The sequence below is a fragment of the Mustela nivalis genome, assembly GCF_964662115.1.
Source record: "Mustela nivalis genome assembly, chromosome: 1".
NCBI classification, from domain to species: Eukaryota; Metazoa; Chordata; class Mammalia; order Carnivora; family Mustelidae; genus Mustela; species Mustela nivalis.
In genome coordinates, this window is record NC_139020.1 from 191,282,379 (window position 1) to 191,294,790 (window position 12,412).

Sequence of the window (12,412 nt, forward strand, 5' to 3'; positions counted from 1 at the left end):
AACAAAGTTCTTGCAGTGTCCCTTTTCTCTGTCTCACGCTGATGTTTGAGGTCGGGTGTGCAGAGCTCCAGACTTGAGACCCGATGTCCTAGCCACAAACTCTTTGGAGCTGCCGGAGTGCCCCACATGGCTTTAGGTGGGGACCCAGTGAGCATTGTTTGTTTCCTCCAGGCTGGGGCTTGCCCAGCCAGACACTGGGTTCTGGAGTGCCTCCGAATGCCCAAACGCACAGTGCTCTGAAAAAGCAGCAGCAGGCGAGGAAACCGCCGGAGGTGGGGAGCTCTTGGCTGGTGTGGTCTCAGCTTCTGACACTTGTAACTGATGGCCCCCTGTCACTTCCTGTCATGCAGCCCAAGTGGCAGGGAGGAGTTCCTTCAGGGAAACTATGCTCTGCTCAGCTCAGAGAATCCCGTCTGCAGGGCTCCGTCGCAGTTAGGGGCGGGGGACTCTGCGTGGATGAGGCCGGAGCGCCCCATGGTTTGGTGCTGCTTCTTTGTCCGGGCTCAGGTAAGCTCACTGTGGCAGAATCAGGGATGGACGGGCACCCCACTTCCATGCCTGGCTGGGCAGGGCTGGGAGCTGACGGGAGGGAGGGCAAACTTTCACCTCCCAAGCAAATGGGCAGGGAAGCTGCTGTTAAAAAACACCTGGGATGATGGAGGGGGACTTCTCTCTCACTTTAGCGTGAACCAGAAAAGAGCTGTGTGGTTGTGTTTAAGACCACAATGGTGGCTTGGTTGGAGATGGTGAAGTTAAGTGAGTGCCTAGCTGTCAGTGCTTCCTCTAGCATCTGTGATTGGAGGAAAGAGAGAGAGAGAGTGGGAGGAGGGGGCACGGGGGTGTCTTTCACTCTTTATTTCACGATGCTAGTATTTTAATTTTTATAAGAGATCTGTTTTCAATTAATCAGGAAAAAAAGAGTGAAAAAAAAAAGGATGCATCTGACTTCTGGTATTTTTTGTTTGTGGAGTTTTTTTTAAAGTCACAGAGTGGATTTCTAAGATCTTTTCTTTTCCTTTGGGTTGAAAGGTGGCCAAAAAGAATTTTGGAAGTTTTTTCTGCTCGGAAGAACTTCTTTGTAGGTTTCCTTATAGTGAGTCCTATGTTGTGAATGTGTTCATCTTTGAGAAGATGAAGCCAGATATTATAAGGGGAGATTCATACTCACTGGTGTTCTCATTAAGAGTGTTGGTGCCTGGTTTGGTTATGTCTGGAGGAATGGCTGGAAATGTTACATTTCTATGGGCTGAAGAATGGTTAGGAAGCCTGAAGGTTACTCCCTCTGTCCCTTTTGTTTGTGGGTGGGCATTAAAGCTTTGGATATCCACCCCTATTTTTTAAAAGAAAATGTCCATTGCTTTTTCTATTCACTCTCACCAGAATTCCGAGACTGATTTTTGTAAGGCTAATTTCAATTCTCATACATGACCATTCTAGACATACATTTTTAATCTTTTTATGTGATTTCGATGGTTTTAACTGTCTTTCTCCTTTCCCATCTGATGTATCCAGCTGTTTACTCACCTGATAAAGAATCCATTTTGAGTCTTTGAGATACAGAAATTGGCAACATGTAAAATGACTTACTACAATTTAGTGATAGTTAATGCAACATAAATAATAAGTAATACAACACTAGCTAACATTTATTAGATACTTTTCACATGAGTAAACACTTTGCTTCCATGAGTTCGTGAAATTCCTGCAACACTGTAGAGCTGGCTATTTTTACTATCCCCATTTCGTAGGTGGTAGAACTGCGGTTTAGAGACGATAAATAATCTGTCCAAAGTCACCTAGCTAGGGAGCGGCGGATCAGGCTTCAAACTCAGGCAGAATGGATCCAGAATTGACATTCTTGGCTATTAGGTCTTACCTGAGGATTCCAACAATGGAGCCCTTTCGCCAGTGTCTGTCACCTGCAGCATCTTCTGCAATTCTTTGCTTTCCTGTCCTTTCGCAAATCAGCCTGTTTGGGTGGATGTTTGCTACAGTCCAGTTAGTGGCTACCTAAGAGGTATCTAGACAAATCACTACCTTTTCTGGACTTGGTTTCCCTACCTGACAAATGGAAGTTTCCCTAAACTCATTTTAGTTCTGATATGAATCTAAGGTATGCAAGTATCTTGTACAAAAAGTCAAACACAGTTCCCATATCTTTCCTATTTCAAAGTTAAATGAGTGCGTTTAAACATACATTTCCCAAGGATATCAGCTGGCACTCAAAATGTAATTGGCTGGCAATTGGTGGCAATTGACCTTTATCTTGCGCTTGAAAATATTACTGAATACATTTTTATTTCTTGGTTCTGAGAGTCTCCAGAGAAAGGATCTGGAGGAATTGGGACTGAGTGTGGGAGGTCAGTTGGCAAATGGATATGGTGGGGAGAAAGGGAAGGGAGAAACCCTTTAAAGATCTCATAAATCCATCTTCTGAGATTTGGCCAAGGGAGTTCTATATCAGTGGAGAAATGCTAGGGTGTAATGATTGAGGGCCTGGGTTTTAGGACCACACAGATGTAGGTTTGTGTCCCAGCTTTGCCTCTTACTAGCCATGCAATCCTAAGCATATTACCAAATGTCTCTCAGTCTGTTTTCTGCTCTGCAAAAAATGCGGATGATAAATAGTGTCTACTTAATAAGATTGTCATGAGGAATAAATGAAAAGAGCCACAACCGTGCCTTGCAGAGCCAGCACTCAGCAAATGTGATCCATGTCCCCGGTCTCACTGACCACAGACTGTTGGTGGGCACCAGAGACACGAATCCTGAGTGTTTAAAGACTTAGCCATACTGGGGCTGTGAAACGTCTATCCACAGAGATGAACGTGACCCTGGTTTGGTTTTGTTGAGGGAAAGGAAACGTATTCGATGGAAGGTCAGTACTTCATTGTAAAGCCCCGATTCCAGCCATGTTTTTACAGCTTGTCCAGAAGGCCAAGTGGGAGCCATGAAAGGGGAAGTTGATTCAAACCAGATTCCAAAAAGGCCTCCCTTGATAGAACACACAGAGGTATGACTCGGAGAGGGCGAGGTCAGGGTGGTGACCCCTCCGTGTCCACCCAGACAGAAACAATGAGTGACTTTAGGACCTAAATATAGACTATGTGGATATCACTTAGAGAAAGCGAGTTCCCGATGCAGACTGGGGTGGGAGGGTCTCTTGGGAAGAGCTCTGTAAGCAGCCCCTGTTGGGGCTGGAAGCAAGCCAAAACCCTTGCTCTGTCAGCCCTCTTTTTCTGGATAATTCTGTCCATATTCCGTACCTGTTGAGCATCTGTGTCTAATTGGCAACCTTGTTTATGTCCCCATTTCATCCCTCCCAAATCTTCCTGGTGGCATTTACCACTCTCCCCTGTGCTTTTTGCAGACCCCACCCAGCCCTCGCCAGAAATGACAGGTGCTGTTGCCATAGTGCTTGCTTCTCATGGGGCAAGAATAGTTGTTCACTGGGGGTCAGGAGTTTGGGGTTCAAGGTCTCAGTTTTGCAGTTAATCTTGGGCAATGCTGAGCTTCACTGGGTGCCAGGTTCTCCAATGGAGACATTGCTTTTAAGAACCTGGATCCTGGGGTACCTGGGTGGCTCAGTGGATTAAGCCTCTGTCTTCCGGCTCAGGTAATGATCTCAGGGTCCTGGGATCAAGTCCCACATCAGGCTCTCTGCTCAGCGGGGAGCCTGCTTCTCTCTCTCTCTCTCTGCCTGCCTCTCTGCCTACTTCTGATCTCTGTCTGTCAAATAAATAAATAAAATCTTTAAAAAAAAAAAAAGAAAAGAAAAAGAACCTGGATCCTGGAGCTTGACCATCTGGGTCCAAATCCTCACTGCACTTGACCTTGGGCAGGTTCTTTACCTCTCTGGAACTCAGGTACCTCACCTGCAAAAATGGAGACCATGGTAGTATCTGTCTCAGTTACCATGAGGAGTTTATAAAATAATACCTGTGAAACCGTTCAAACAGTGCATCTTGTTTCAGTGCTCAGAAATGCTAGCTAGCTATGATTGGGGTGCCTGGGTGGCTCGGTCGGTTAGGTATCCGACTCTTGGTTTCTAAATGCTACAATGTATTTCCTAAAATACATTATAATAAATACGTCCAGGTCTACTGCATGTGGGCTCAAGTGCTATTGTATCTCTCCCCGGACACTTCCTACACTTTGGGGGACCACAGCATCTGTGGGTCTGAGCATCTGAGACCCGGCCTGCTACCGGTGTCCACAATGCTCATTCCCCCCAAAATGAACAAAGTCAGCCTGTGCTTTCATTCACCCAGGAGTACCCGAGAACCAGCCCTGTGCTCATCTCCATGCCAGGTGCAAGATGCCCAGATTATGGGTCTTTATAGCCTTCTCTGTCTTCTTTGAATGGGACATTACCAGCCCAGAGAAAATGGGGTAGAGAGGGACATGAAATAATCCAGCTGCTGAAATCCCTCCTTTTTAAAAAAATTTTTTAAAAAAGATTTTATTTAGGGCACCTGGGTGGCTCAGTTGGTTGAGCAACTGCCTTCGGCTCAGGTCACGGTCCTGGAGTCCCGGGATCCCAGCTCCATGGGGAGTCTGCTTCTCCCTCTGACCTTGTCGCCTCTCATGTTCTCTCTCACTGTCTCTCTCTCAAATAAATAAATAAAATCTTTAAAAAAAAAGATTTTATTTATTTATTTGACAGATATCTCAAATAGGCAGAGAGGCAGACAGAGTGAGAGAAGGGAAGCAGGCTCCCTGCTGAGCAGAGAGCCCGATGTGGGGCTTGATCCCAGGACACTGGGATCATGACCTGAGCTGAGGGCAGGGGCTTTAACCCACTGACTCACCCAGTGCCCCTGAAATCCGTCCTTAATGAGAAGTAAGAGAAGCCAAGGCCACACCCTGCCTGAAATCTCTGGATGTGGGTCAAGGAGACCATCTCGGTCAGCTTTTGCCGAGTAACAACCCTGCCAGCTCAGTGGCAAACAACGATAAATATTTGTTCTTATGTTCATAGATGTGCATATTGATGGGGGTGGTCTGCGCTACACAGGTCCATTAGCTACCCATATGTAGTATTCTTCCCCTGTGGAGGTCAGATGCCCCCAGAGGAGCAAGCAGGACTATAGGATATCCCTTAAGGCCTAGGCTCGGAATTGGTACACTCTCCCTTCCACCCACATTCCATTGGTCAGGGCAATTGACAGTGCCAAACCATGGAGATCAGGAGAGAATATAAAAGTTTGCTGGAGAAATGAATCCGTTCCAGGACCATCACTATCTACTCACTCGGCCCACATTTATGTGGGGCACTCTGCCATGATGGGGGAGGATAAATGTAGTCACAATAAATGAAGAAGATAATGAGAACATCTAGCCCAAGGCCTAGGATGCTGTAGCTCCTCAACAGATGTCTGATGGATGAGTCCCTGTGGTACCTCTGGAGTGCTGACTAGTGATGACTGTTTTGTAGAGGTCATCACCTTTCATCCTCCAGCCTCTGGTTGGGCAGGTGCAATCATCCCAGGTCAAACAAGTAGGATACTATTTTGGCCTGTTAAAATGCTTCTAATCGAGATCATCCCTGATGTGGGGAAAGAGGCAGGCTTTGCTCCAGAAAGGTTCTGGTTCAAATCCCTTGTGTGCTTGCTTCCACACACTTTTTGCCCTGCCTTGGCTACTAACTCTTTAAGCACCCATCGCATATAAAGAATTTAGTTAGCATGGTACCTGGCCTGTCATCCTCTCTCTACATCCCTAGCCCTCCGCTTTTGGAGAGGTCACGTGCATTTTTTAACATTCTCTTCATAAAATTGCTCAGAGATGTGAAAATTTCTCTGCAGGTCCATGGCCCCAGGTAAAGAACTCTGCTATAAGTATTCATTCCTGTCCCCTTCCCCTTCTCTTTCCTCCCCTAAGAACTTCATCCACTGCAAGAGATTTATTTTTTTCCCCATATTTATATGCCAGTGTCAGGCTCAGGATCTGGCTCATATTAATGGCTGGTCTAATGAGAGTTTTTTAAGTGAGGGAGAGATTAGTGATAGAGGGAGGGGTTAGTGATATCTTGTTTGCCTCTGCATCTTGTCACAAAACTTTTGGATGGGATTAGATAGGAAAGCTCGTGTAATCCAGCCCTTTTTTATATATCTTTATTAAACAATTTGTTACCGAAGTACAGTTGGTGTACAATGTTATATTAGTTCCAGGTGCACAGCATACTGATTTGACAATTCTGTTTATTACTCAATGCTCATCCTGATGATCATAATCACCATCTGTCACCATAATAAGTTGTTACAAGGCTATTGACTATATTCCCTATACTGCACTTTTCATCTTTGTGATTTAATTTATAGCTGGAAATTTGTACCCCCAAGTCTCCTTCACCTCCTTTGCTGATTCTCCACCAGCCTCCCCTCTGGCAACCACCAGTTTGTTCTCTGTATTTAAGAATGTTTTGTTTTTCAGAATTCCCCATATAAGTGAAATCATATGGTATTTGTTTTCCTCTGGTTTATTTCACTTAGCATAATACTCCATCCAGATTGTTGCAAATGGCAAGACTTCACTTTTTTATGGCTGAGTAAAATTCTGGGGTGTGTGTGTGTGTGTGTGTGTGTGTACCACATCTTCTTCCTCCGTTCATCTGTTGATGGACAATTGGGTTGCTTCCATATCCTGGCTATTGTAAGTAATGCTGTAATAAACATGGAGGTGTGTATCTCTTTCTGAATTAGTGTTTTCATTTTCTTTGGCAATCCTTTTATTTTATAGATGATAAAACTGAGACCCAGAGAGGTTAGTTCACTTGCCCAAAGGCACACAGCTAATAATAAGAAGAAGAATAACAATAACAGCAATAATAACAGTAATAATAATAAAATAATGTTTTCTTCCAAGCAGATAACTTGTGCTCAGATACAGCTGGGTCTTGTTCCCTCAGTACCTGATTAGAAAACAATGTCATTCTGATCTATCAGATTTATAGATCATGTTATAAAACTTGAGTTTTCTTGACTTTCGTATCCAAAGTCAAAGACACAGATGACAGAAACATATATGCCATTGCCTCCATAGAACCATTGTAATGTGAGCCCTTTAGGGCAGAGCTCTTGTAGCCTCATTCCCTGGTGTCCCCTTCCCACTCCATCCTCCAGTCGTCACCCAGAACTATGTGTACGGCTGCTAAGAAGGCAGGATATTTGGAGCTGAGACAGGGACACTTGTCAAGTTAAGGGGCCAGGCCAAAGCAAGGGTGGAAGGCGGGTTAGATTGGTGCAGGGGAGGAGTTTGTTCCTGCCAAGTCCTGGAAATCTTATTTGGAGCCATTCTTCTATCTTTGTTTTGAAGGCACTTTGTTCTCTGTTGCATTGTTTTAAGAGCCACAGGAAATCAGGCCCTGCTCAGGGTCAGCGATGCCACTGGTTCCTGCCTGTGACTGCCCAGGTGGGAAGTGCATTGGTTTGCTTTAGGGCTGATATTTCGTGATCGGGACCATTGTGCCCTTTCTTTTTTTGTTGCCCACCCTTTCTGTATGGGGCGGGGAAGGGCAAGAAGGAAGAAGAGAGTCTGATGAGTCTGTTTTTCTTTATAGCGATAGTGACTACACTTATTTCTGTGTTACAAAGGAAAATGCTAACATTCAAGCCTCAAAAGAGCACTGTGCCCTCTGGAACATTCTTCTCCCAGAGAAAGAGAATTTGAGCTACATGCATCATTAAAAATTTCCTAGTAGTCACATTGGAAGAAAATGAAAGAGGTGAAATTCATTGCAATACTTTATCTAGTCCAGTATATCCAAATATTAGCATTTCAACATGTTGTCCATATAAAAATTAAGAAGATATTTACATTTATATGCTCTCTCTCTCTCTCTTTTTTTTTTTTTTTTTTTTTTTTTGCAATTCAGTGTATATTATCCACATAGAGCATGTCTCAGTTCAGAGAAGCCACATTTCAAGTGATGGTATCAGCACTGTCTCCTATGGAGCCCTGGAAATGTGATTGGTACAGCTCAGGAGCTGAGTTTTAAATTTTATTCAATGTTAATGAACTAAAATCACATCTAAACAGCCACATATGCCTAGTGGCTCTCATATGTGGACAGTACAACTCTAGAGATTTGATCTTGTTGAACCAATACTTGAACAAGGTAGCATTTTTCATCTACCCCATTGGCAGAGATTAACAAGGAGGATAACACTGTGTGGTGAGGGTAACAGCATCTTTCATGTATGGCCAGTGGGAGGATAAATTAGAATGTTTCTTGTGGAGGACAGGTTGGCTGTATTTATCGAATTTCAAGTATATATGCCCTTGGGCCCAGCAGCCCCAATGCTGGATGTTAATGCTATAGGGTCTATTATGCGTGTCAACTGGTTTATGTAGAGGGATATTTGCTGCAGCAAAAGATCAAAAACCACACATATACCCTGCCAATGGAGGACTAGATCAATAAGTTACTAGATCTTGCTTTGGCCTAGATCAGTTCGTCTGCTTTCCTGTCCAGTTCTTCCTGCTGCCGGAGCAGGCTTGCCTGCGCTGCGGAGGCCACAGCCTGGGGGGTTGGCTGGGTTGGTTCCACTGAAGGCTGGAGAACCGCCGGCTGCGGAAAATGCAATTGGCAACTGTTGAGAAAACAAGGCCAGTGTTTGTTTGGTGGCACGGAATCCTGTGTGAGATATGGCAAGAAGCAAGTGTGGAGCAGTGTGTATAGTGTGTTACCATTTGAGTAAAAGAGATGATTTGCTTATGTCTGTCTAGAGCAGCTCCGGAAGCAGACAGAAGGAGCCTATTACTGTGGTTGCCTCCTGGGGGAGGGAGGGATGGCTGAGGTGGGAGAGAGGTCTACTTTTCATGGTAGAGTATATCTTTTTGGGATTTAATCTCATGCACTTGAATTACCTAGCCAAAAATTAAACAAGACACAAAAAGAGGAAACTGTAAAAGAAGGGTGAATCGCAGAAGGCTTCCTAGCAGAGGTGGTCTTTGGATTGACTTATAAAAGACGCGCAGGAGTCCTTATGGTAAGAGGAAGGCTGAGGCTCAGAGACATGAACAAGCAGGACAGTTCAGGCATCTGGATGTTGCCGGTGGTGGGCAGAGTACTCAGTATATAAAATAAGGCAGTATGGAGTTCAGACAGACATGGGTATGGCCAAATGTGAAGAGTTTTGTAGGCAGACTTTGGACTATAGGCAGCCATTGCCAGTTTGAAAGAAGCAGGAAATGAAATGATTGTGTTTGTGTAGAAGACAACTTTGGGCAAAGTGGAGAATGATTTGACACAGTGATTCCCAAAGTGTGATCCGTGGAGCCCTAGGAGTCCCCAAGACCTTGAAACAAACTACATCACTACAAAACAGATTTTCTTCATGTGTGTCTCCCAAAATAACAATCACAGTGGCTCGATTGCAGAAGCAAGTATGTGAATCAGCTCTCCTATGCAGCCACACAGTAAAGAGAGTTGTAAAAGTGTAAAACAATGCTGCTCTTCTCACTGCGTTTTTGTTTTTGAAGACCTAGTTAATTTTCATTAAAATATGAGGGTTTGTTGTTGTTGTTGTTTCATGTAGGGAGCATGACCAGAGTGTAGCCCAATGTGGGGCTTGAACTCACAACCCTGAGATCAAGACCTAAGTTGAGATCAAGAGTTGGACTCCTAACTGACTGAGCCCCCAGGGTGCCCCTAATTTTCATTATAATATGTTAATTAGAGTAGCAAGTAATACATTTACTACTTTTTAAAAGAATGGTTTCTTTTCTTTTCTTTTCTTTTTTTAAGATTTTATTTATTTATTTGACAGAGAGAGACACAGCGAGAGAGGGAACACAAACAGGCTTCCCGCTGAGTGGGGAGCCTGATGCGGGGCTCTGTCCCAGGACCCTGGGATCATGACCTGAGCTGAAGGCAGATGCTTAACAACTGAGCCACCCAGGCACCCCAAGAATGGTTTCTTGTAATTTCTCTGTTTTTTTTTTTCTAATACTTAAATATTGATAGACATAACCCACATAAACAAAAGCCCTTCAGGACCTTCAGTAATTTTTTTAAAATAACATATAATGTATTATTTGTTTTAAGGGTACAGGTCTGTGATTCATCAGCCTTACACAGTTCACAGCACTCACCATAGCACACATCTTCTCCAATAGGACCCTCAGTAATTTTTAAAACTGTAAAGGAGTCCTGAAACCGAAGTCTGAGAACCACTGGTGTGAAAGCAAGAAGGCCCAGGATGCTTATGATTCTGGTTGGATCAAAGTAAACTCTAGGAAAACAAATGTACTATCAAATGTGAATGAGGTAGGAGGCATGCACTAGCCATTCCAGAGTATCTCTCTGAGAGCGAAGACATGGTCTGGGCAGGTATGGGTGAAAGAGGGAGCTTGCTTGATGAATTGGTTTTGACTGACGGTCCTGTTAGTGCATGTCCTGTCCTCCACTTCTGCACAAACAGATATTCCTGTTATTTCCAGTGCTTTGCTGTTACGAACATCTGTGCATGGGTTGCTCAGTGCCCAGCACCTGTGAGAATTACTCTGGAGTAGCTTCGTGCAAGTGGAATCCTGGGCAGGATGAAATGCACATCTGTAGCTTGATTGAAAGCTGTCACGTTGTGTCCCTGTCTGTGACCCTCCCTCTAACCTTATGTGAGTCCCCATTTCTTCAACACTTAATGCTGTCAGATTTTTAAATTTTGCCAATCTATGCGTGTGAAATGGCATCCTGTTTTAACCCCAAGCCCACCGTTAATGCTGCCCGCATTCCTCACATTGGAGCGTAGGCTACTAAAGTCTGAATGGTGGATGATTCAGAGTCTCTGCCTTCAAAAAACACACGTACTTCTGGTTGCGAATGTGTGAATGCACAGAGGTGGGCTCTGTACTCTGGTTTTCTGGATAAGGAAAAGAATGAAAAATTGGGGACCCCCCCACTCTTTAATTGAGATAGAAATCACCCCATCAACCCTGCTTGTTCTTGTGGTATTTGCCGTAATTTGGGGCCCTGTGGATTGGCCCTAAAGGAAAAGAAATTGGGCTTTTCTGCACTGCCTGGGCTGGTGTTTGGGGTGAAGTCCAATCGGAGGCATGATCCAAGACCTGAAGCTTTGGGCAAACAAGTGTAGTAGTGTGGGGAACCGGTCACATGACCCCACCCGACATAGGCCTCCTGTGGGCCTGGAGCCAGGGTCTGCTTCTGTAGCCTGTGACCTGTTCAGATGCATAGGGTCCTTCCTGTGTTCAGAAGGGCTCCCTGTGTGGTTAAGTGCTTTGCTGTAGCTGACCTGAAACTCACTAATTTTCGGACGGGGGCCCTATGTTTTCATTTGGCTCTGAGTTCTGAAATGATATAGTCAGTGCAGGCTGAACATCTTTGTGTCTCTCTGATTAAAAAGGGTGTGGGGTACCATGGGTAACACTGTTCTCACTCTGTGCAGGGCCTGACCCCACCATGAACTCAAAAGCTCTTTTGGGTGAAATACTCATTTCCTCATTTCATGCTTTTTTTTTCTTCTTTTTTTTTACTTCTCTCTCTCTGTGTCCACACACACACACACACACACACACACACGCACTCACACACACAGTCATATAAATATACATACCTACTGTCCATCCTCACCATTCACAAATTCCATATTTGCCCACTTGCTAAAATATGCTTGTAACTCCAAAATCGATACCCAGAGCTCTTTCACAGTCATTCATGGACAAGAATAGAGAAGCATAACATTTGAATGACTTGACAAGTACCTTCTCACCTGAGCCAGTCAAGGTAACGTTCCACCTTCTTGTTCCTGCTCTTATACTGTAAACACATGTCTTTTTTGGTGGTCTGTTTAGTATCATGTTTTTCACAATTTTGTGCTACTGTTGATGTCATTATTTAAGATGTAGTTTCTCTGAGAGCAGCAATGGAGTGTTGTCTAAGCACAGGATGGCTGCCGGGTGCCTTACTGAGAATATAGTGTGTTCTGTAGGCTTCCTTTAGGTACAAGTTATAGTGCTTTGGGCTGTGAGTTTAATGTCAGTGAATCTACAATATATATTAAAGAGGGTGTCTATAACTAGAAACACACATAAAGCAAGATTATGTCTTGATTAGCCAACAAACATGTTGTGACCCAAAGCTTATAGAAACCTAGCCCTGTGTTCCCTTGCTCACGGTTCAAGGAGACCTTATAGAACATAACTTTTGCAAATAACCAGCATTGACTATGTATATATGTTTGTCTTTCCCTCTCCTGTCTTCTCCCTTGCTCACTCTCCTAACCTCTTGCATATTCTGTACTCTTCCACTGACCATTGGTCCTCCTGCCATTAGTCTTGGGTCCTCAAAAGGTGCCCAGGGAAGGTGCTTCTGTCCATTCACTCAGTACCCATTTGTGGGCCGCCTTCTTTGTATGGTTCACTAGGCTGTGCTGAGGTCTGCACACAGACC

At 44.3% G+C, this 12,412-nt stretch overlaps 1 protein-coding gene across 7 annotated transcripts in view; it reads left to right on the forward strand.

Moving 5' to 3' along the window:
* The window catches only part of ARHGEF3 (Rho guanine nucleotide exchange factor 3), a 312,629-nt gene that overhangs the window by 135,247 nt on the left and 164,970 nt on the right, over nucleotides 1-12,412 (forward strand). Inside the window, exon 1 of one of the 7 annotated variants that reach the window (XM_082739202.1) lies at nucleotides 337-507. The exons of the other annotated variants lie outside the window; for them this stretch is intronic. Within the exon in view, the coding sequence (XP_082595328.1) occupies nucleotides 457-507 (51 nt within the window). The 5' untranslated portion in view covers nucleotides 337-456. Of the gene's footprint in view, nucleotides 1-336; nucleotides 508-12,412 lie in introns of those variants that run through there. 7 annotated transcript variants of the gene reach the window in all.